The sequence below is a fragment of the Acomys minous genome (genome assembly GCF_964271855.1).
Source record: "Acomys minous genome assembly, chromosome: 3".
In the NCBI taxonomy this organism is placed as follows: domain Eukaryota; kingdom Metazoa; phylum Chordata; class Mammalia; order Rodentia; family Muridae; genus Acomys; species Acomys minous.
This window is the reverse complement of record NC_140485.1, coordinates 57,749,047-57,773,359: the sequence shown is the minus strand read 5'-3', so window position 1 is coordinate 57,773,359 and position 24,313 is coordinate 57,749,047. Positions and strand designations below refer to the sequence as shown.

Sequence of the window (24,313 nt, the reverse complement as noted above, 5' to 3'; positions counted from 1 at the left end):
TACTTATTCATTTTGCGGTTTTTTGGGGGGACATGGTTTTATAATGTAGCCCAGGACTGCCTTTGAAACTCATGGCAAACCTCCTGCCTCAGCAAGTGCTGGGACTGGAAGATATGCACTACCCCCAAACAGTTTAGAAGCCCTAACTTTAAATATTTAAAAATTAATATTCCTAGAGACTCCAGGACTTGGCTGCAGCCCACGGCTCTGTAGCCAGTGTGTCCTCATCATCATGGTCTCGGTGTGGCTCACTGTCACTAGGTGGTCCCCGTGGCTCACTGTCACTAGGTGGCCCCCGTGGCTCACTGTCACTAGGTGGTCCCCGTGGCTCACTGTCACTAGGTGGTCCCCGTAGCTCACTGTTACTAGGTGGTCCCCGTGGCTCACTGTCACTAGGTGGTCCCCGTGGCTCACTGTCACTAGGTGGTCCCCGTGGCTCACTGTCACTAGGTGGTCCTCATCTTTTCTGTAAACCAGAAGAGGAAGAACTGGAACACCTTTAAATGATTCAGCTAATATAAATGCAAACCCCACCAGAGCAGACACCATGATGAACACCAGTGGGGAAAGTCACTCACACCCATCAAAGTACCAGGGACAGACAGTTTGTAGGATAGTTCTAAGGCTGGGACACTGAGAGCAAGGCCTTTGAGGTTGGCCGCCACCCTGCCCTGCCCTGGAAAAGCATTTTCCCAGTGACTTGCCCCTCCCTTACCCTTTTGTTTCTCTTTCTAATCTAGAGATCAATTGTCCTGGCACTGCCAGCTTCCACGCAACAGTAACACCAGTAGGAAAAGGGCACACATAACATGAGCTTACATTTCAGCATTTTAGGGTCCCTCCCAACACTATGACAGGGGACAGTGGCTGCTCATAGAAGCACCCCTGCAGCACACACCATTGCCCCCCTTGAGGACTAGGGTGCCCAGCAGGACTTGGGTTGCTTGGATTATTTTCCTTTTGGTTATTTCCTCTCCAAAAGACCCCTGGGATAGAGCTTATTGAGAGCAGAACATCCCAGAGCTCATAATGTTCCAGCCAGCTCTTGTTCCAGAATGCCATGGTACCCTGGGGTTGACCTCTTTGGGGCTCCTCCCTGGGCCTCCCAACTCCTCCCTGGCAAGATGTAGGGAAAAGCAGCCATTTGAAAGGAGGCCACGACTGGACCCGAAGTGCCAGATCTCTGTCCCTTTTGAGCAAGGTTAAAAAGACACAGACAGCTCCCAAAACTGCCAGCAGTCTCACAGGCAGAAGGCCAGCTGCCGTCTCAGACAGTCAAGGCCCAAGATCACCAAAGCTGCCTAGGTCCAACCCAGCTGACTGCGAGATGAAACGAGTGACTGCTAACTGCCTTCTACTTCATTATAAAGACACTTGGCAAAAATGCCCGTTCTTATTGTGCATTCAAGACCCCATGCAAGGACAAGAAAGGGGAAATTTCAACTCATTTATGGAGTTTCCCTGTATCTCTCCCCCACCTTAACTCATGGGTCATCTTCTCCTCATTACACGTTGCCCCCGAGGCTCTCCAGGCTTCTGGTTGATGCATGTGACTCAAGAAACCTGAATCCTCTCTGTAGTAAACTTTCTCCCAATTCCTTATTTAGTCCAATGTCTGAATTCTATCTGGGCTGGTGTCAGGAACCTGACCTGCTGGACAGAGATCTCAATTGGATCAATCTCTGAGACTTCCTAGTCTTTAGTCACAGGAAATACCAAGTGCCCCGAGGAGCCAGGCGCAGTCTGAGGAGACAGATGCATAGGTACCCTTGAGGGCCACTGAGGGCCTGGGTATGTGGGGGCAGGCTTCTGAGGGCAGGACAGAACCTGTGCATTGCATTAATACCAGAATATTTACCCTAGAATTGTCTTTAGTGGTTGTCTGAAGAAGGCTAAGAATTCCTGTTCAGGCCCCTCAGCAAGCAGCGCTATTTGGCTTAGAACTTAGCATCACGGTGTCACCTTTTATCTATTTCTGATCTATTTTTGTGGTGACCTCCCTATAGTAATCAACACAGACTTACCCTTTTCACGAAGCACACTAGATGTTTAAAGGAAAAATATGGTACTAATATCAGTTTCAGGGATGAACCCTAAGTTAGGTTTTGGAGTCACAGTGTCCAAGGCTGCTCCTGACCTTTGGAGAGCCTCCATGGATCCCCTTTAGAAGCAGGCGGGTTCTGCTTACACATCCTGACGGGAGTGGGGGGGGGGGGACTCACAAAGGTGTGTTCAGCCAGTTTTTTCTGAATTCAGATCTGAGCCAGGTCCACGTACCTGAGGGAGGTGGAGAGAGAGAGAGAGAGAGAGAGAGAGAGAGAGAGAGAGAGAGAGAGAGAGAGAAAGAGAGAGAGAGAGAGAGAGGGTTTCTATTTGCTTTAGCAAGAAGGTAGACACGCTATGATGCCTCACAGGCTATCCTTCTAAGGGGTCTTCTCTGACCAGAAACAAGGTCAGAGGCCAATACCTGCAGCAAGGGAACTGAAACTCAACTTTCTGGAGTAAGAGACTCAACATGCTGACAAGTAGTCACTGAAGACATCACCAGCGGCTCCCAGAACAAAGTGTGAATAGGTACCAATCACACCCACCCCAGGAAGATACATTCATAAATAACCGAGTATGGCATGAAGACCTAAGCCCAGCAGCCAGCCCCCTTTCTCTACAAGCAAAGGAGAGGTCTGCCCTAGCCCCCGAGGCTGCATGGGAGCTGGGGCTGTCACCACTGTACCCTTATGCCTGGTCATGTCCTCACAGGGCTGACTGTAGGATCCACACCCTCAGAGGTGACCTTTGTGAGCTTTATTTACATAGAAGACAGAGTCTTGCTATGTAGTCCACACTAGCCACAAGTGGTTCCTTCTGTGTTCACTTCCCAGTCTTGATTATAAACTCCTAATGCCTTTGGGAGCAGGGGGAGGGTTGTTGTTGTTTGTTTTTGTTGATGTTGGCTTTTTGTTTTGTTTTGTTTCGTTAATTCTGACAGGATCTTATTAGGTAGCCCAGGCTGGCCTCCCACCAGAAATCCTCCTGCATCAGCCTCCTCGGGGATAGATAGGCTATCTGTGTGAGCCACCACACCTGACTCACATATGTCTTTTCAATTAAATGTAATACACCAAAAGGGGAGAAATCTGTGGAGAGTTCCTGCCATCCGATGTTGATGTGACAGCAATGTCAAGTGGCTGTCAGCTGTTACTTGGCCGGACTTCAGCTGGATTCACTACTGTTTTCCACTTCCTTCAGTGACATGTTGTAATCACTTTTTTAAAAAAATCATTGTTTGCTTGATTTTCTGAGACCAAGTTTCTTTTGTAGCCCAAGCTGGCCTTGAACTCGCTATGGAAATGGGAGCGTTCTTGTGCCTCAGTCGCCTGAGTATGGGCTTACAAGCATGAGCCACGGCGCTTAATTTTACAGATGTGGAAACTGGCCCAGAAGAGTTCAGAAGTATGTTCAAGGTTGCACAGCAAAGAACGCCTCAGTGTGAAGGTGACTGGTATATTCTCTCTCCATCCCATTCAGTGCTAACTTCAAAACCAAGATCGAGTTATGGGAAGAGGCTACGAGGCAGGAACTCTGTGGGCTATCCAGGCCAGAGCGCATCTTAGTTCAGTGTCTCATTGCATTGAACCCACAGAAGGAGTGCACGCTGGTTGGCCTAGGTGGGGGGGGGGGCGCGAGGGAGGGAGGAGTTCCCTTTTCCAGGATGCTGCGGTACCCCACGCCTAAGGAGATCGCCACTTGCTCCCTCCACCGCGTGGGTTCCACGTTTGAGCGTGAACCCGGAAGTAAGTGGAACCTACGACGCAATGAGGCCTGAGCCGTACCTTTCTAGCCTGGCGCCACATTTCCCAGCCGGCAACCTCCAGTGGCGCTGGCTAGCAGCAAGGACTCACCGCGTGCAAAGTACCGGGTAGGTCCCGCCCCCTGCTCTGTACCCGCCCTGCCCGAGGTCCCGCCCCTCCGTTCGTCCCCGCCACTGTCACCTCGGGCCAGGGCCCGGCCCTACCCGAACCGCGCTGCCATTGGTGGTGGTGGCGAGGCCACAACTCCCTGCCCTCCGGGGGCGGCTTTGGCGATGAATGAAGCGCGAGTGGGCTTTGCGCGAAGGCCAGAGCGCAGGGCGCAGCGCGGCGGCCGGGTTCACGGGAAGGTGAGTGCTCTGGGACCTGGACTCGGACCCGGTTGGGGGAACAGGGTCTGCGCTGCGGCGGAACGCCTCCTTGGTATGCCAGACCCGGACCTGCTAGCGGCTGGTGTTAGTGGAGGCTAGACTGAAGCTGCGCCTGGGCGGTGCGGGGTGCGATGTCTGACGGGAAGCCGACCCCAGCGCCGGCGAGACAGCCCACGGTTCCTCTAGGGGGGCAGGGCGGGACCAAGGAAGCCGGATGCAGAATTTACCCCTTCTCACTGCCAGCTACCCACGAGGGAAGCTGCGGGTCTGCAGGAAAGGGGGGCGGGGGGTGTTGAGCGGGCAGGCAGAGCCTCTACGCCAGAGAGAGGGGGAAGATGGGAGAGAGCTGAGGCGCAGGACTGAGTGCGGGGAGCTGTTTGGGCCGCCGGCCCGGGTTTAGAGTACGCGAGAATGCGCAGGTGCAAGCTCCTGAGGGTCTGGTCAGGAACAGATTCACCCTCAGCGGGGGCTGTTGCTAAGTCAGAGGGTGAAGCACGAAAGTTGCTTACGAGTGGCGGGCTTTGTCTCTCCGAGGACCGCGGATTCTCGGGTCCCTGAGGCCCGGCACCTTCTCGGAGCTCACGAGCGCCGCCGAACGCAGGTGTACGCCAACGAGGGTTCCGCCTGCCTTTGGCGCCTGGTTAGTAGGCTAGGCTGCAAACCCGAGAACCCGAGACAGGGTACCTCCTTCACGGGAGGTGTTAGCATCTGCAGATGTACGCAAGTATGAGATGGAGATACACAGTGGCATCGTGCAGCTTGCTTGGCCCCTAGGCGCCATGGCCTGAGTTTAGCGTGATTAGGCCAACTGGCCTCTCCAATACAGGGCCTGGGGTTTTTCTGACCCGAGGAGCTGGGTCCGCGGTGGTTTATTCGTGGCAGAACCAGCTCTCTATCCCTACTTCAAGGCAGTCGTTTATCGAGTTTAGTAAACCAACTGCTGTTAGGCAGCCTGGGGCAGGTGGCTATCAGGGGAGAGAACACCTGGTGTTTAGCTGAATTATTTATAAATTGTAGCTGTGGGGACAGCAGGAAATGTTTGCTGAGCCTGGCATTTGCTGGCTAGAGAGGGCTTTGGACCAGAGCAGTCCCAGGCAGTGTTTTGAAGTCTGCTGTCACCGAGGAGCAGGCTGAGGCACCGGGAGGATGTGCACCTGAGGCCTCAGGAGAGTGACACAGAGGAAGCTAGAGGCTTGTATTCTTTGTCAGCCATTCTCAAGAAGAGAGGAAAGCCAGGACAGAGAACCAGCAGTTACCAGGACAGGACTATACCAGTGGCGGAAGGTACCTCTTGGCTGCCCATGTACTGCAAAGAGGTGAAAGACCTAGGGTTTCTTGCTTGGCTACGTTTTGCCTTGCCTGCCCGCTAGAAAGGCCAGCAGGTACTGCCTGGAAAATTCTTCCTGGATGATCTAATGGAGGCTCATTTGGGTGTGGTCCCTGAAGCAGGTGCTGGACAAATTCCAACCAGAACCTTCCCCAATACTGCAGAGGGGCAGGCAAGGAGGCGGCTTGTGACTGGGCAAAGAGAGGGGCAGGGCAGGCGGGATGAAGATGTGTGAATGAGCCCAGCAGGAGAGCTACCGATGCCCAGTAACTGCTCAGCCCGAGGCATGAGGAGCTCTCCACAGCGGTGGTGTGGATTCTATGCCTGCCTTACTTCCAGAGGCGGGAAGTCTTCTGACTGAACCTATTTCCTAGTTAGCTTGTATCAATTCTGTGTACTGTATCAATTGTGTCAAAGCTGTGCTGTGTGTATCCTTTCATACCATTGTGATCTCTGAAACTGGAACAGGTGGAGTTCCCAAGCTTTCCCCAGTCCGCCCATTGCAGGGTGAAGCCTCAGATGTGGAAGAGTCAGTGCTGACTCAGGTGCTCTTGGAACACCCCTGCTTCCTCTTGAGATACATTCAATGCCCTGTGAAGTACAGAGACTGGCACTTCCTGATCCCCGCAACCATGGCTCAGTCCTAGTTCTCAACCACTGTAATTGGATAGGCCCTCGGGGATTGTGTCCCACCTGTCAAGTGACTGGAATTCTGCCTGACCAGTAGAGCCTGGGAACTTTGCTGGTGGGGACTGGAGGAAATGGGCCAGCATTCGGGACGTGGGTGTATCCTGTGGGGCTCTGCAGAGGCATCAACTGGGCCAGAGTGGTCTGGGATAGTCTTGCCCCCAAACCAGATGCTCTCAGATGGAAGGTCTCTGGTTCCCCACCCCCACCCCAGCACCCCTTCTTTCCCTGTAGACATGTATCATGACCTCATTCTTGGTAGCATTACAAAGAATTAGAGTCATCTGGGTGTAGGGGCTCACGCCTTTAATCCCAGCACTCAGGAGGCAGAGGCAGCTAGAATTCTGTGAGTTCAAGGCCAACCTGGTCTACGTAGTGAGTTCCAGGACAGCCAGAGCAACATAGGAAGATCCTGTCTTGAAAAATATAAAATCAAACAAAGAGAATTAGAATTCTGGACCACAACTGTAGATGAGGGTAGTGCTTTCTCAAACCCTTGCCTTTTAAAAAGCCACTCACTTGTGGCTCAGAAATTGGGGACCATGGGTAGGGCAAGGCTTGTTGTCATTGTCTGGTCTTCCTGGGCACAAGATACCAAAGCTCTGGGAGCTAAGGGGCCTCCAATATCCCCTTTCTTCTTCTCCCCCCAAGTGCTGTTCAAACCCCTTTCAGATGTCCAGGCATGCCTCACATTGCCCCCTCAGACCCAAGCTACAGAGAACGCCGAGGATTATCTGAGCACCGTCCTCTCCACCTCACCCATACGTACTTGGGACCCCTGAATTTTGTATTTGAGGTCCCTCAGGCCAGGACACTCTACAGGTTTATTTGTACCCTAAGTGGTCACCTGGAGGCAATGGCCTGGCTATGCTAGGCTGGCCTCTTATATAGCTAGAGCTGCCTCCTTCTGAGCCTAAGAGGACCCTGAAAACCATGAAGGTTGTCACCTGGAATCCTTCACTGCTCCCCCTCCCTCCCCCCGCCCTCCGCCCAGGATGTAGAAGATCTGTGAGAGCCGTGAGGTCTGCCACATGGTCCCTTTTGCAGGAACCATCACACCAACAGTGGAGCGTGAGCAGGGACAAAGCAAGCTACCAGATGAGCTGAGCACAGCACATGGGAAACAGAGACCTCCTTGAAGTCCAGGAGTGCCGTGCCTCAGAGGTTGAGCTTACTGATCCCACTACTACAGAGCTGTTTCCCATGAGCCTTAGTGGCAGCTGGGCCCGTCTGTGTAAGAAGGCTGAGTCCTTCACCTCGGGCCACGTTGCAGGAGGGAAACTGAAGATCAGAGAAGCCCGTGACTTGCCAAAACGGGGAGCACTCGCCCGGCTTGGAGGCAACCTCTGCCTGGCTTGACTAGCGAGGCTTCCATTCCCCTCTGGAGCACGGTGCATGGCAGACCCCTCCACATGCTCCTGGATCCCCAGATACAGACAGGGTGGGAGCAGAGCTACCCAGGCTGCGACAGCAGGCCTTCTGTGTGAGGCATGTCCTTCTGGTGCCAGCCCTGCTGTCCCTTACTCAAGGTCCCTGTCGACTAGTCCATGGCAGCTTCCGTGCAAAGCCGCTGGTTTCCTGTGCTTTCACCCACGAGTGGCTACACGTGTGCAAACTGGGTTGCTTTGGGTGCTTTGGTGGCCGGCCATATGCCCGCGCCCTCATCCTGAAGAGTGAAGACACATTCTCCTTGTCTGTAAGAGGGGATAGCTGGAGAAGTTAGGAGGCAGAGTCCCAGGGATAGTGGCTGACTAGGGTGTGTGGTGTCAGCGGGGATGTCAGGAGAGAGAGAGGAGAGGCGAGGAGAGAGAGAGAGAGAGAGAGAGAGAGAGAGAGAGAGAGAGAGAGGGAGAGAGAGAGAGAGAGACTTGGTTTGCTGCTGGCCCCAGAGCAGTTGGGTGGGGTGAAGAGAGACTTGCCTTGTCTTCTTGCTCTCGCAGGAGCTGAGGGTGTTGGGGTTGGGGGAAGAAGAGAGGAGTAGGGAAGAGAGAGTCTGAAGAGGTTCTAGGATTTGGGCCTCAAAGTGTCTCCAAACAAGGACGGGGCATCCTGCTAGACAGCCAGCTTTCGGACTTTAAGATGTCTTAGGAACAGGCTGCAGAGACCCCAGGGAGCAGGGACCTGGTGCATCACACCCCCCCCCCCAAACACACACATACACACTCTGAAATTCTTTCTTCCAAATTGAAGTGTGAGCTGAGGCCTTTAGGGAGCGCTCCAGCTGGGAGGTTAGTAAATTGGATGGACAGAGGAAATAAGCAAGCAGGGAGGAAGCCTGCAGCCATGCAAATCAGCCCCTTTTTCCACAAATTATACTGTGGCAGGCTGCCTCTGGCCACTGACCTCTCTGGGAGACTCTGAGGAGGTGGCCACAGCTGGCTGGAATCTTTCAGAACTAAAAGACATGGTCAGCTAGATGCTGCAATTGCATCCCTGAAGACGGTGGGGGGTGGGGGGACTTGTAAGGGAATCTTAGTCACCTGTGGCCTAAAATAGCCCACATGCATTGCTCACACCTGTGCACATGTGCACATGCCTGCCCTTCCCACAGTGCTCAGCGGCCAGCAGAGGCCCCAGGGCTCCATCATCCCAGGCTAATCATCTTGACCTAATCCCACAGGGCTGTGCTGCTGGGCCATCTGGGTGGAGCCCGCCCCCTGGGCTGAGATGTAGAACGGGGAAGGCTGGCGGAAGGCTGGCGCCCTAGAGGGTGGGCTCCTCCCCACCTGAGCAGTGCTTCAGGCTGAGAAAGCTCCTCCGAGCCTGGTGCCAGCTTTTCCCCACCTCAAATATTGTTCTTGCCCACCACGTAGCTGCTAGAAGTGGAAGTAGATGCAGGGGCTGGCACCCAGGCAGGCTCCACTCCAGTAGCCCCTCCCACTAACAGCTGCTCAGTGGTGGCGGTGGGGGTAGTCGCATGGCTGGAGTCCCAGTGGGAAAAAGATCTCTGTCCTCAGATAGCTGTCAGAAGTACAGGGCCAGCCGGGCGGCGGTGGCGCCCGCCTTTAATCCCAGCACTTGGGAGGCAGAGGCAGGCGGATCACTGTGAGTTCGAGGCCAGCCTGGTCTACAAAGTGAGTCCAGGACAGCCAAGGCTACACAGAGGAAACCCTGTCTCGAAAAAAACCAATAAATAAATAAATAAATAAATAAACAAACAAACAAACAGAAGTACAGGGCCCAGCTGAGTGATGTGATGGGCCTGCCTTCCATATAGATTCACTGGGCATTTGCGTCCAGGGGACCCAGGCAGCCCACATTTGGTCATGAACACAAGGGCATTGGATGCCCTGTAAAGGCTCTTCTCTTGTCAGCAATGGATGTTTTGCCCCCTAGAGCCTGGATTCTGCTGAGCCGCAGCCACACACAGCTTGTGAGGAAACTTTTAAGGGCTGCTCGGGTGTAGCGGCTGTGGGATCCTTGTCATGAGGACTGTATCCTGGGAGTGGGTCCCTGAACCCCGGTGCGTAGCAGAGCTCCCATCTATAGCAGAGCAGCGTCAGTGCCAAAGGGATGGGATGGCCTGGAGTGAGGCAGGGTTCTCCAGAGGACAGCCAGTGAGAAATATGAGGGGATTTATTATTAGGAACTGACTCATGAGATTTGGACACGTCCCAAGATCCTGAAGACGGTAAGCTGGTAGGGCAGGGATCCCTTGGGCTCTACCCTTACACACAGCCAAGCCCTCCAGACAGTGGTGCCTGTAGACTCCATGGTGCCTTATCACTGACATGCCTGCAGTAACGTGTGACAGATGCATGGATACATGTGGTCTAGCCAGGCTGACACTGGGGTCTGTGCCAGCCATCCCAGAATCCACCTTCCAGATCTGAAGAAGAAGCCTGAAAGCCAGTGTCTGGGTCATCCCTCCCTCAGCAGCACTGTCCCTCCTGGCATCAGAACGGTAGCTGTGGGTGTAGGCAGAGGCCCAGAGGTAGATAGGCATGCCATGAGATATTTTTATTTTAATTTTATTTTATTTTGTTTTTTTTAGAGACAGGGTTTCTCTGTGTAGCCTTGGCTGTTCTGGACTCCCTTTTATAGGCCAGGCTGGCCTCAAACTCACAGCACTCCACCAGCCTCTGCTTCCCAAGTGCTGGGATTAAAGGCATGCGCCACCACTGCCTGGCCGAGATCTTTTTATTGGTGGTGATGGAGGGGTGTATGTTTGTGTTACTCGTGTGTGCATGTACACATGGTGTACATATATGTGAAGGCCAGAGGACAAGCTCGGCCGGTGCAGGCACCACCTATCTTGGTTTTTGAGAGAGGGTCTCTCGTTGACTTGGCAAGTAGACTAAGCTGGCCGGCCAGTGAGCCTGAGAAATGCATATGCCTGTCCCACCTCCTCAGTGTGGTAAGCATGAACTGTGACATCCAGCTTAAAAGGAAACCAACGACAACAATGGAACGTGTGTTCCAGGTCATGGAACGCAAATGCTCATGCTTGCAAGACAAACAGTTGGTGACTGACTGAGCCCTGGCCCCATTTTCAAACATTTGTTTTTAAGTATGTGGCTGTGTGGGCATATGCCTTCTGTGTTTCATGCCCACCGAGGCCAGAAAAGGACCTTTGATCTCCTGGAGCTGGAGTTGTAGGTGGTTGCAACACACCTATGGTGCTGGGAACATAGCCTAGGTCCTCTAGAAGAGCAGGGAACCCCTTAACTGCTGAGCCATCTCTACAACCTCACCACCCCGTCTTCTCTGAGTAAGACTCTCCAGCTTAGGTTGGCCTTGAACTTGTGACCCTTCTACCTGAGTCTCCCCATACACTGGTATTACCGGTATGTGCCATGTGTCTAGTCGGCTCTGCTAACCCTACAATGGAAAGGCAGCTAACGTCAGAAAGTCACTTGGCTAATATTTACAGTAGGATTTCAGATTGCTCATTTAAGTGTAGAATGTACATAAGCCTAATTTTAGATTGTGCTTCAAATATTTGTCAGTGTTCTCAGCTCAGGTGAAACCATGGTGACGTTGGCACTGTGGGACACCTGTACCTGGAGTACATGAGTGGTGGCTTTCATTGTCAAGGAAGAAATCCGTTTCGTTCTGTCTGGTGCTGGTCACAAAGCTGCTATCTAAGTTCCATCATACCCTATGTATACCTCATCTGCCTGCCACCTGGGTAGTCCCCAGAAGCTGTCCAGGCATGGGGTGGAGAGAACACAGCAGGTATAAGGCAAGCCTGTATTTAAAGCAAAAAAAAAAAAAAAAAAAAGGGCAGTACTCTGGTGACCTTGAGTCTTTTCCTTCTGACTCTTCCTGTGCCCAGAGAGTCTGCTGTCTGTTTCAACCCCAGGTTCTGAGGCTGGTGTGCAGTATGGTAAGCCTCAGGCCTCAGTCTTGTCTTGCCCTGGTTCTCTTTGTCTGGCCTCTGTCCTGGCCCACGGCAGTTTGGGAAAGTCGATGCTTGCTTTGGGACAGAGGGGGTTACTCAGGCAGTGAGGAGCTTGCTGCCCAAATATAAGGACCTGAGCTGATCCCCACTATATATGTAAAAAGACAACCATACATAGGCATGTGATGACACATACATATAATCTCAAAGCAAGGGAAACAGGCATGCGCGACTTGCTATGCAACTAACTTAGCCAAGTCAGTAAGCCCCAGGCCTCGTTAGAGACTCTGCCATAGAAAATAAGGTGGTGAGATAGCTTGGCCCACGGAGGCACTTGACATCATTCCTGAGCTCAATCTCCGTGACCTACATGGTGGGAGGAAGAAAACTGACGCCAGCAACTTGTCCTGTGACTGCCATGTGCAATCTGTCGCACGTGTGTACCCCACCCCCAATAAATAGATAAGATGTTGTGATTTTTAAAATGGAAAATTAAAATTGATGAAGACACCCAGCGTTGGCCTCTGGCCTCCACATGAATGTGCACACATGTGCACATAACATATATGCACGCTACTGTGATGGCTGCATGTGTGGCTGGCTACACCGGCTGCCCAAGGAAGGTTTGACTGTTATTACCACACCTGCCTCTGGTGCTCTCCTCTGGCACTCTTTCTCAGGCAAAGGCACCAGCTTGTAGAGGTGTTGGCTCACCGAGCAGCGCCCCAGGCAGCTGTACTCTTCACAGACTCAGGATACAACCACGGATGCCTGACCATGAGCACCAACATATAAAAATCAGCCTGGGGCCTGGCTGGGTGCTGGGTCACAGTGTCCGTTGGAAGATGGCTCTATTGGACTATATGGACTCTGGGACCAGCCATGTGATTCATATCTAAATTACCACTAGCTGACCATTAAGCGCTTCCCTTCATACAGCAGAAGGCAGCTCAGACAGGCAAGGCAAACCATAGAGGATGGCATGCAGGTTAGGGCAACACAGGGTGCCTATGGGTCCCCCTCCGTGTCTCAGCTCTGTTCACTGTCTGGTGGCCTCCATGTGGTAACTGTCTTGTGTCCTCACATGTGGTGGCCACACCTTCAGGGTCTGCTAGGGTCCAGTCCCTGGGACCAGGCTTGGCGTGACCCACCAGCAGCAGGGTTATAGAATACCAACAAGATGCATGAGTGAGGGGTTGGCCAATGGCCTGACCCAGTGATGGACTGAGTGAGAACTGAATGTTCATGAAGAGATTTCAGCAGATTAGGGAACAGGTAAAGGCTTATTAACAACAAGAAATTCTATTCACAGAATAGACCCAGAGACACGACACCCTACTGCATCTCACCTGCTGTGTTGCCAACGCCCTTCTCACGAGACTGGAGATGCCTCAGCACTCGATGGGGGACAAGCACCTCCTCTCCCTCCCGAAGCTCCTCTTCACCAGCTCGTCCTCCGCCACAGACAGCGGGTGTGACACTCCCCCCAGCAGCAGAGCATCACCAGCCTCCCTGCGTGCTGCCCACACCCCCCTGGGCTCCTCCAGCCAACCCCTGTTTGAGCCCCAGGTTGAGGATCGGAGGAGTCAGACAGCTCATGAGGTGCAGTACGTGTCTTCAGGACCACAGGACACACTATGCGGCTGGCAAGGCTTCACTCCCAAGTGTCTGCAGGTCTTCAACACCCCCAAAGGCTTCCTCTTCTTCCTATGTGCAGCCTCCTTCCTTCAGGGCATGATAGTGAACGGCTTTATCAATACTGTCATCACCTCCATTGAGCGCCGCTTTGACCTGCACAGCTACCAGAGTGGGCTCATCGCCAGCTCCTACGACATCGCTGCCTGCCTTTGCCTCACCTTTGTCAGCTACTTCGGGGGCAATGGGCACAAGCCACGCTGGCTGGGCTGGGGCGTGCTTGTCCTAGGGATCGGTTCCCTGGTATTTGCGCTGCCCCATTTCACTGCTGGCCACTATGAGGTAGAGACGGACGAGGGGGTGAGGACCGGGGCATGCCTGACCAACGGCAGTCACGTGGAGTGTAAGGACAGTACCTCAGCCCTGTCCAGCTACCGGCTGATCTTCATGCTGGGCCAGCTCCTGCATGGCGTGGGTGCCACACCCCTCTACACACTGGGTGTCACCTACCTGGATGAGAATGTCAAGTCAAGTTATTCACCCATCTATATCGGTGAGTGAGATCTGCCGCGGAGTCAGGACGGGTAGGCAGAAGGGACCAGCTGGTGACATGGAATAAAGCTGATGCCTTCTGGGCGCCTGGCTAGGTGATCTTATGTCCCTCCCATGGTCATATGACCCATGTGCCCCTAATTGAAGTGGCACAGCCCAGGGGTTCTACCAAAAGACGAAAGTGGATGCTAGCTTTTCTAAGAAATCCCATAGCGGCTTCAGGCTAGAAATCTCAGTACAGCCCTACAATAAGTGAGGCCTGCTCATGCGGCTCGGTGTGTGTGTGGGGGGGGGTGGCCCCCAAGTCCTCAGGCAGGAGGACTAGGGAAGGCTTAGCCGGCATCAAGCCTCTGTATAGTTTGGAAGGAATCCCATACAAAGGTAAGTGGGGAGGGGGAGTCCAGCCTGGCTCCTTGTGTGCCCTGTGTGTACGCTGCCTGGCCTCCCTCATCAGGTGGGGAGTAAGTGGAGCCAATTCAGGCAGGCTGACTTTGAGGTCAAGCCATGGCCTGTGGCCTTCTAGGCAGCTGCCTGCTGCTGAGTTTGCTGTCTGCCCAGGTGGCCTTAGGTTTCATACCGCCTCAGCTAATCTTGGTGGGGGGCGGGGCAGCAGGGAGTCTAGCAGTCTTTTCAGGCCCCACTCTCTCCCTCCAGTGGCCTTCACCTCCGGCTTTGCCACTTGTGCCTGCTTTCCCGTGTTCCTCTCTGCTTTCCCATGTTCCTCTCTGCTTTCATGTGAGTGAAAAATGATACCCGGAGTGCATTGAGGGAGACATTTTAAAAGTTGGTGTGAGTGGACGTCAGGCCCAGTTGCAGGCTACACAGACGTACTTTTGCCTCACGGGGACAGTGGGGCTACAGGCACAGGAGCATTGAGGTGGCATCTCCCAGGAGGGCCCACCGCATGGCACCTGACGTCTGCACACTCTGTTTGCCCTTCTAGCCATCTTTTACACGGCAGCCATCCTTGGGCCTGCCGCTGGCTACCTGATCGGAGGAACCATGCTAAATATTTACACGGAAGTGAGCCGACGGTGAGTAGCCGGGTGCAGTCACCTACCCACCTCAGTACCGCCTCCCGGACCTGGGATGCTGTGGGTCCCAAGGATAGTTCTGATGCACAACATCGCTGGAGCAGGGAAAACCTGGGCTAACCTGGGCTATAAGGACTGGGAGTACGCAGAGAGACTCGGGGTCTGTGCGTGGCTTCGAGGGCATAGCCAGGGAAAGGTGGGAGGTAGGGGGAGGGGCATGTAGATTCAAATTCCCAAGATTCTGAAGCCCTGGCCATGCATCTTCAAAGCTCCTCTCTTGAAGTGACAGGAGGCACGTCCGTTTCTCTAGTGTGTGTGGGGACAGTGAGGAGTAAGACAGATGGAGGGAGACAGAGCTGGGAGGCTAGGGTGGCCCCTTTGCTGACTACTGCCCAGCAAGGCTATGCAGATGCCCTTGCCCTGTGTCCTACCATGGACCAATGGCTGAGTTTTCCTGGTGGCTCTGCTGGGTCTCGGGCACCGCCCCACCATGGGACTCTCTCTGCAGATGGCGCCGGCGAGGTTTCTAGCCCTCTGCCCTCTCACTTGCCGCCTCTAGCCCTGGGTTGATACTATGGGGTCAAGGGTGCGTGTTCTATGCAGAGCCTGAGGTAGGTCAAGGCTCATGTCCCCGGGTCTGGATGTGTTGTGCTGCTTGGGCTCTGGGTTCGAGTTAATCTGCTCAAGGGGGTGGGAGCATGCTGCAGGCCCAGGGGCAGCTTCCAGAGCTGAAGGCGCACACATGCTGTCGTCCTGGCGTTGCTGCCTTGAGTCCTTCCTCCATCCCTTGCTTCCTCTGAACCCTCTTCTTCCTGTCACCCCATTGCTCCCTCCCTATGACTCCCTGCTCGATTTGAGAACTCTCTGCCTGCTCCTGTGCAGATGGCAGTCGGATGCCTAATGGTCCCTGTGCGAGTAGCTCAGTGAACTCCAGCTGAGCCCTCTGTCCCCTGAGCTCTGTGGCCCTGAGGATGGCAGCTGGTGTGGGGAAGGGATGCCAGCTGTTACGTGAAGCTCCTGTCCCTAGGGGCCTTGCCTGAGGCAGCATCCCTGGGTCCGGCAGTTGGGGTCTGAGTGAAGAGCTGCCCTCTCAGGGAATGGCCTCATCGGAGGGCTTCTCCAGCCTGAGGGAGAAATGAACACATGGCTGTGGCCCCAAGGGCCTCTGATGCCCTCTGCGCAGACACCCTAGGGGGAAATGAGCGAGCCTCCCTATGTAAGTGCTGAGGAGAGCAGGGCAGCTAATCAACAATCCAAGGACCCTGTTTCTCCCAATAGGACGGAGCTGACCACTGACAGCCCGCTGTGGGTTGGCGCCTGGTGGATTGGCTTCCTGGGAGCTGGGATTGCTGCCTTCTTCATCGCCATCCCCATCCTCGGCTATCCCCGGCAGCTACCAGGTGGGTTCCCTGCCCTGGCACGGAGGTCCCCGTCCAGGAGGCAGGGTATATCCTTTGCTGTCCTACCCCCCCCCTTCCTGTCACTTCAACTAATGGGGAGTCTTTGATCTCAGTCTTCCCACTATGTGGGAAGCAAAGCCGAGCCAGCCAGACTGCTAGCCCCTCCTGTGTGTCTGCCAGAAGCGACCCCTTCACCTCCATTCCTGATGCGCCCATGTGGCCTTGGGCTCTCAGAGCTGCAATTATGTCACACGACAACTCCACCTTCTCAGGCCGCACCCTCAGGCCTGAGTGTCAGCATACCACACGCCCAGGTCCTGAGGGGGTGGTGGGGTTGGGGTGGGAGGCAGCCTCCACGGAGCGGAGCGGAGCTTGTGAGGCCCTCTGGAAGCTGTGGCGATTTCCTGACCCTTTCCCTCCAGGCTCCCAGCGCTATGTCATTATGAGAGCAGCTGAAAAAGAGCAGCTGAAAGACCACAGCCACGGAGCAGCGAGCAACCCGGCTTTCGGCAAGACCGTCAGAGACCTGCCCCTGTAAGGAGTACGCTGTGTGTGTTGTGCTGAGTGTGTGTTGCTGCATGCATGTGTGCACGCGCACGTGTGTGTGCATGTGTGCGTGTGTGCACGTGTGAGAGTGTGTGTGCATGTGTGTGTGTGTGTGTGTTGTATATCACGGGTCCCACATTGGGCCAGTGCAACCCCATACCATCTACAGCCCCGTAATCCCCACCTCCCTTTTGACCCACCAAGCACCTGAGACATGGGCATCAGAAGCTCCTGGCTAAAGCCACAGGCCCTGGTTGGGGCCAGAAGCATCCTGGGAGGCTCCACAGAGTAAATGTCTTCCCAGTGTACCTGCGGGCCCTGAGCCCCTCCCCAGAGAGCCCCTCAGCCAGTGTTGACCACTCTTGTATTTTCATTGGCTGTCACTATGCATTTGCTATCAGAAGCTTCAAGGAGATACGATTCTGGGCCACATACAGGATAGAGAACCCACAGGAGCAGAGGCCTCTTCTGGCTCTTGCCTCCCCCACTGATCACTCTCCTCCTCTAGGGTGGTCCTTTGTTATGCTAACCAACTTCACTCCACCCCCTCATTGTCTGTCTGTCCTGGCTTTAAGACCCCAGCAGCTCAGAGACTGTCCCTTGATTCAGAAGGACAGCAGAGCCAGGGTAGACTATAGAAATCTCAATTTTGTAAGGAAGAGCTCCTAGAGTCCCTGGTACCCACGGACTGTCTCTTCCTTACGAAACTGAGGTTTCCAGAGACCCAGGCAAGGCAGCCCTTAGGATGCATTCAACCCCATCACATGTCCTGATCTTATGAATGGTGGCACCTAACTGACTACTTGGGAGTGGAGGACTGACGTTGCTGGAGTGGAGTTCCACAGCCTGTCCTAACACAGAGAGGGGGGGGCGGCTCCCACAGAGCCCAGAAAAAAAGCGAGGCTGGTGAAGGTAGAGACGCAAGATCTCACTACTGCTCACCTAGGAGAGTTGGGAGCTGCCTACCTAATAGGGTGAGCCCCAGGCAGGACTAAACTGGCTGAGGATCTACTGGCCATGGTCTTGTAGTTGGTCTTTCCTCAACCCAAGAGCAGAGCTGTCTGGTGTTAAGCCATCTGGGCAGCACAGTATGGCGGGCATGAGCTTTGCCCAGCTGGGGAACCTGGGCCTCTTACTGTGCATTATACGGTAGAGGTTCGTGCCCAGGGTTAGTATCTGAAGCCAGGCTCTGGGACTAAGCAAACACAGGAATGTGTGCCCCCTTTACATTCATGAAAAGTCATGACCACTTCTCAGTGCAAACTCGAGAGTCTCAGCCAACCAGCCTGCAGTGGGATTAGACACCGTGTGTAACATGTTCCACATGGCAGCGCCACAACCACAGCCTGAAGCCAAGCAGGTCTAGGAATACCTTAGGAATGGACCAGCCCATGCATGGCTATCGCACACCAGATATACCCTGCAGGGGAGGGGCCGTGAGAGGTCAGCACTCTGACCCTAGAGGTCCCTGTTGGGGTCAGCGTCCCTTCACACCTGCTTTCCTTTGTCAGAACATGAAGCTGAGCAATTGACTGGAAAGACTTTTCAGCCCTCAAGTATAGAAGTAAACAGTAAAAGAATTGAGTGTGCCTTACCTGAGGGGTCCTGTGGTGTCTCATCGGGGCCGGTCTGACCACTCAGTACTCCAGTCAGTGTCTAGGAAGCAGTGGGTTCTCACCAGTGTGTGCTCCCTCACGGACCTGCTGATCATGGGGTTGTAAGCTAATCCTGGCTTCTCTTCAGAGTGTGGTGTATTTTGGCCCATATCCTCCCCCCCCCCCTTCAGAGTGTGAAGCTGTGTGGAGCTGCTTTGGCTTATCCTCAGGAATACCATCTCCTAGGTCTAGATTTGTCAAAGAGAGAGGGACTTTCATGGGGGCAGTAATATCTGGTGGCCAGTCACGCAGGAGGCAGGGAACAGGCACCAGCTCACCAAGCCTCACTAAGCATGTAAGCAGTGCTGTTCACACCACCCCCTAAGAACCAATGGACACAGCATGTAAGTAGTGGTGTTTACACTACCCCCTAAGAACCAATGGATACAGCATGTAAGCAACGGTGTTCATACCACCCCCTAAGAACCAATGGACACAGCATGTAAGCAGTGGTATTCACACCACCCCCTGAGAACCAATGGACACAGCATGTAAGCAGTGGTGTTCACACCACCCCCTAAGAACCAATGGACACAGCATGTAAGCAGTGCTGTTCACACCACTCCCTAAGAACCAATTATCTTCGCATACTTCTAGAAGCAGCTTTAGTATGCAGAGGCCAGTGTAGCTTATACCATGAGCTGACTTCAAGGAACGCCCTAGCTCTGACTGACCTATGACTAAGATGGGTGACCGTTGGGCACAATGACCAGCTCTGTTCCCTAGAGGTTTCTAGCTCAGGCTCTGATCCTGAGGGCTCTGTGAGGTCCCAAGTTCAACCCTGTAGTCAGCACACAGCTCCCAGAGCCTGACTTCCGGCCAGCAGGTAGGCGGTGCCTTCAGTCAGACTCCCACTGGCTTGTGACCCTGGGATGCCAAATCAGTCAGCTTCTCACCCTGTGGCTGAGGGCGTGGCTGATGGCTTTTACATTCCAGACGGGATGGCAGGTAGAGGGACAGAGCCAGGTGAAGCAGTGCCCGAGGATGGCAGTGCTGGGGCCTTCAGGCCAAAGTCACCTTGGGATTAGCAGGCTGTATCTGACTACCAATCCTATTATCACCCCCACAGCCACTGTCCCCTAAGTACAGGCCAAGAGAAGGGGAGCTTGACAAACCGCCTCAGCACTCCTTGAAGGCGGGCCCCTGTTTCCAAACCCAGAAGATGCCTGCCCTTTCCCCCATGGCTTGTGGCTAGACGCCTGTACCTCTCTAGGTGACCCCATCCCTTTGGTAGCCCCCTTTCCTAGGTCTGTCCAGCCCTGAACTTGGTGGTCACCATCTCACTAGCCCTTGCTCAGACCCTGTCTGCTAGTTCATCACAGTGGCTGCCAGAAGTGATTGCTATCTTCATCCGTTCAGGGTCTGTCCATGTCCCCACAATGAAACTGGAAATCAGCCACAGCAGAGACCCAGTCTCTGTAACTGGCTTTAGTAGCATTGCAGACAGGCATCCCAAAGGCTTACAGGAGGGCCCTTAATTCACTACCCACCAAGCCCAGCCTTTCGCCCCCTCCTGATGTCTCTGGGATAGATGTGGGTACCACTTCACTGCCGTCTCAAAACCATGGACCTTTGTATGTGGATAGCCTCAGGCATGGTTGGCTCCTTGCATGCAAAGTCTGGCCCATGGTGACCCTCCGTCTTTTTCTGGTCTCTATTCCCCTTTCGCCCAGTTCCATCTGGCTCCTCCTACGGAATCCCACATTCATCCTGCTCTGCCTGGCAGGGGCTACGGAAGCCACACTCATCGCTGGCATGTCCACATTCGGTCCCAAGTTCTTCGAGGCCCAGTTCAGCTTGAGTGCCTCAGAGGCTGCCACTCTGTTTGGTAAGGAGACCCTGAGCACTGGAGTCAACCTCCAAGTGGACAGTTCTCCGGGCGGGGGGGGGAGGGTTGACTCCTGTGTGCGGTTGGGCCTGGCTGTCTCTATGAGCCATGCCATGCAGCTGATGCCCCCAGAGTCTTAGGGGATCTAAGTTTAAGTCCCTGTACCTGCCTGACAGAACTCTAAGGGAGGCCAGCCTTGCGGAGGGGGCGGGGGGGAGACTATCTAGAACCCTTACTCTAGCAGCCTGTGGCCTCCCAATGCTGAGGGCAGGGCCATAGCCTTGCTGAGCACACTGCTGGCTGGAGATCCCTATGCACTAGTTAGTGCTGGGCCCGGCCTAGAGTATTGACCAGTGTGAACAGAGCCCTCAGGTGCAGCCCACCCTGCGGGTCTCACTGTCTGGGTAGAAAGAGTGAGTTCATGTTGGTGACTCCTCTCTCCCTAGACATGACCTTACCTGGCCCAGACGCCCACACCTGGTGGCTCCCTCCCATTCTTAGAACTTTCTTGTGCTGACACCCGCACCCCATGTATACCCACAATACACCCGAGTCACTGAGCTCTGGGCTTCCAGGGACTCTGTGTGGCCTGAGGAAACTTCCCCCTCCTCCCTCCTCCTCCCACAGCTATCCTGACCGAGCACCCACGGGCAGGAATTATTCCCCCTGTTCCTCAGTGTCCACACTAGTCATGCAGAAATGACAGGACCAGGGTTTCAGGTCCCTCACTGAGTCCCTTCCTCAGGATATCTGGTGGTGCCAGCAGGCGGTGGCGGCACACTCCTGGGTGGCTTCCTGGTGAACAGGCTCAAGCTCCGTGGCTCTGGGATCATCCGGTTCTGCCTGTTCTGCACTCTGACCAGCCTCCTGGCCTTCTTCGTCTTCCTCATACACTGCCCCAACGTGCCCATGGCAGGCGTGACAACTGGCTATGTCGGGAGGTGAGTCTGGTGGAGGCCCCACACCTCTGGGCTCTGCACCCCTGAGGAGGGCTGGCACCCGGCGGGGAGGTGTGGGTCACAGCAACACGTGGGCAGGGAAGCATGCCAGAACCCCTGAGCCCTGCTAACACACCATTCCATGCCCCACTTCTACAGCCTCCTGCCTGAGGGCCACCTGGACCTGAAGGCGGCTTGCAACGCCATGTACTGTTGCAGCCCAGAGCACTACATTCCACTGTGTGGCTCAGACGGCACCATGTACTACTCTCCCTGCTATGCAGGCTGCCCTGCCGGTGCTGGGACTGGCCTTGGCGGCCAGAAGGTGAGTGTGGTCGCTGCCCGCTGCCCTGCTCTGGCCAGGGACCCGGGAAGCCTCCGCCTTTGTGTGATCAGCGCTGTTGTTGGGCTCCCCAGGTATACCGAGGCTGTAGCTGTGTCCTTGAGAAGGTATCCTCTGGCTTGGGCAATGCTACCACAGGGAAGTGCACTTCCACCTGTCAGAGAAAGCCCCTTCTTCTGGTTCTGGTGTTCATTGTAATTATCTTTACATTCCTCAGCAGCATTCCTGCTCTAACTGCTACTCTACGGTAAGAAGCTCTCACCTCAGTTTCTCTTGCAGTACCAGCAGGTGGCGCTCTACGGATGCTGCTGGGCCCCGGGGGTAGCCACAGGTCCAGGAACTGGGCTTTGCTCTGTAGTGGCATCGGGAGTTGAACATCTCTGGTCCCCAGCGAGGTGCTTGGCACCTAGGGAGGTGGTGATGTGGCCTGGAACTTGGCCAGAACTCTTGCTGGTGTAGGGGTGTGAGGTCCACAGCCAACCTTCCATGGGCTCTGACGTCACAATTCTCATTGCAGGTGTGTCTGTGATCGGCAAAGGTCCTTTGCCCTGGGGATCCAGTGGATCGTCGTGAGAACACTAGGTACTGTGTGGGGGTGATGAAGCCGTGTACGGTTGTGCAGTGTGTTCATGCATCAGGAACCTAGAGGGGGTCCTGGCCCTGGGAAGGGCCTTTTCCCTAACTGCCCACTAGAGGGACCCATTGTCATTTTTTTTACCCAGTAGGAATCTGCCTCAACACAAAAGGCCCTCTTGAGAAACCATGACACTCCTTGCCCAGTGCCAATCAATTCTTAAGTCCCCCTTTTTGCCCCTGAGAACACAAATGGACAGTGTGTCCTTGCCAAGGTCTTTCCCTATGATACACTCTTTCTTCCCCCATCACGGTACTAAACGGACTCTCTCCTTTGGCAGGAAGTATTCCAGGGCCCATTGCCTTTGGCTGGGTTATTGACAAGGCCTGCCTGCTGTGGCAGAGCCAGTGTGGCCACCAGGGCTCCTGCTTTGTCTACCAGAATGCAGCCATGAGTCGGTACATGCTCATTGCAGGCCTCATTTTCAAGGTGAGATGGTCTTCTGGAGTCGGCTTCCACTTCCGCCCCTGCCCCGCTGTCTTTCTCCACCCGCTGTTTTCCCCAACACTGTCCTACCTCGACCCCCTCCTTTGTTTTATATAAAGGCACAGCCATGGGGTTAGGACCACCTGAATCCAGGAGGCCTCATCTTGAGGTCTTTCCTCACCCCCAGAGAGGCTATGTTATTTGTTCACGGTTTCTAAGAACAGAGGTGGCCCATGTCTTTTAGGGGGACCCTGTCCAGCCCGTGCCTGGTCCTTCCACCTTGCCTTGCCCCCCTACTTTTAACCAAATGGTAGTTTACCTTCTCTAACTGAAGAACTGGGGTCCCCTGAGGAACTAATCAAGCCAGGAAGGACGCGTCTTAGTTCCTGAAAGAGGAGGGCAGGGTCCCCAGGCTGGTGAGGGCCAACCTCTCTCTTGTCTTCCCAGGTGATGGGCTTCCTCTTCTTTGTCGCCGCCTACTTTCTGTACAAGTCCCCTTCAGTGTCCTCAGATGGCCTGGAGGCCTCCCTGCCCAGCCAGTCCTCAGCCTCTGACAGTCCCACAGAACAGCTCCAGAGCAATGTCTGACGTTACCGCACCCCTCCCCTCGCCCCATTTCCTGAGGACTCTTCCTGGAAACCCTGACCTCCTCATAGGGGGGCAACCCTGAGCAGAGGACCTCACACTGCGTTCTGGAGTCTCTTGCTGCTCCACGCTGTGACTAAGCAGCTTCGGAGTCACTAAGGAGGAAGAGGAAGGAGTGTGTCACGTATGAACCAGACACATTCCCCAAGCCCTGGAGCCTTTAGGTGGTCACTGCATTTCATAGACCATCACCTGGTCCTGAGTTCCTGTGTCTACTGAAAAGTCCCATGCAAGGCAGCAGTGCCCTGGGTGCCGTGATCCTGTGGAGCCAGATATTTGGTGTTTTGCTTGAATCTGCTTTTACTGCCTGTCCTGGAAGCCTGGTGGCCTCTGTGCTGGGCGGGAGCGACTTGAATCATTATGTCTGGACATACATCTTGCACTGAATGGCGTTTATGGAATCAATTTTGTACCTGATCATGTGACTTGTGTCCAAGCAAACTGCAGTGAGGGTGTCATCCCATTTGAGGTGCCACACAGGTTGCGTGGACAATGCATTTCTATGTTTTTGGTTAAGAGTGTATACATAATATATTTTAATATTTAAAGCAATAATCCTTGCATGAGGTTTTATTTCTATGAGTCTTATGATTTGGCAGGTCTGTCTGACCACCTTTGGTGTGGGTTTCTATAGCAATAGGCTGTCCCAGGCATTTGCTGGGCCCACAACACTCCCAGGGAGCCTCCCCACTGCCTCTGTGACCAGAAGCAGGGCAACAACGGGGCAAGTAGACAGGCTGTAGCCCAGACCTCTGGACTTCCCCCCACTTTCTGAATTACTCAGGCCCCATCTGTGAACGGGGTGGCCAAATGCTGCTGTCCGTAGGGTATGATGTGTGCGTGGGTGTATGAGCACATGTGCTCTGCAGATACAAGTGTATACAGCGTGAGGGTTATGTTATGGTGTGAGGACAGAGTTGAGACGCACAGGCACAGGCACAGGCACACGCACACGCACACGCACAGGCACAGGCACAGGCACACATGCAGGCAGAGATGGCCTCCTCCGCTGGCAACCGAGCTCCAGAGGAATGAAGAATGAAGGGCCTCTTCATACCTATCTCATGGCCAAGCCCCGCCCATCTGTTAAGAACATGCCACTTACTGTGTGCTGAGGGGGCAGCTGGATGGGAGGTGCATAT

At 54.4% G+C, this 24,313-nt stretch overlaps 1 protein-coding gene across 2 annotated transcripts; it reads left to right on the top strand.

Moving 5' to 3' along the window:
* Positions 1-4,000: 4,000 nt before the first annotated feature.
* On the top strand, positions 4,001-23,935 carry SLCO4A1 (solute carrier organic anion transporter family member 4A1). 2 transcript variants are annotated; one of them, XM_084777917.1, is made up of 12 exons: positions 4,001-4,156; positions 12,848-13,723; positions 14,666-14,756; positions 16,035-16,156; positions 16,579-16,690; positions 20,031-20,185; positions 20,952-21,126; positions 21,283-21,448; positions 21,541-21,713; positions 21,984-22,048; positions 22,381-22,529; positions 22,974-23,935. In XM_084777917.1, the coding sequence occupies exons 2-12, from the start codon at positions 12,922-12,924 to the stop codon at positions 23,112-23,114; spliced, it is 2,151 nt and encodes a 716-aa protein (XP_084634043.1). In that variant the 5' UTR covers positions 4,001-4,156; positions 12,848-12,921; the 3' UTR covers positions 23,115-23,935. The 2 variants fall into 2 exon arrangements, with proteins under 2 accessions (XP_084634043.1, XP_084634042.1); XM_084777916.1 differs by having other exon boundaries at positions 20,931-21,126; positions 22,974-23,933.
* Positions 23,936-24,313: the final 378 nt, after the last annotated feature.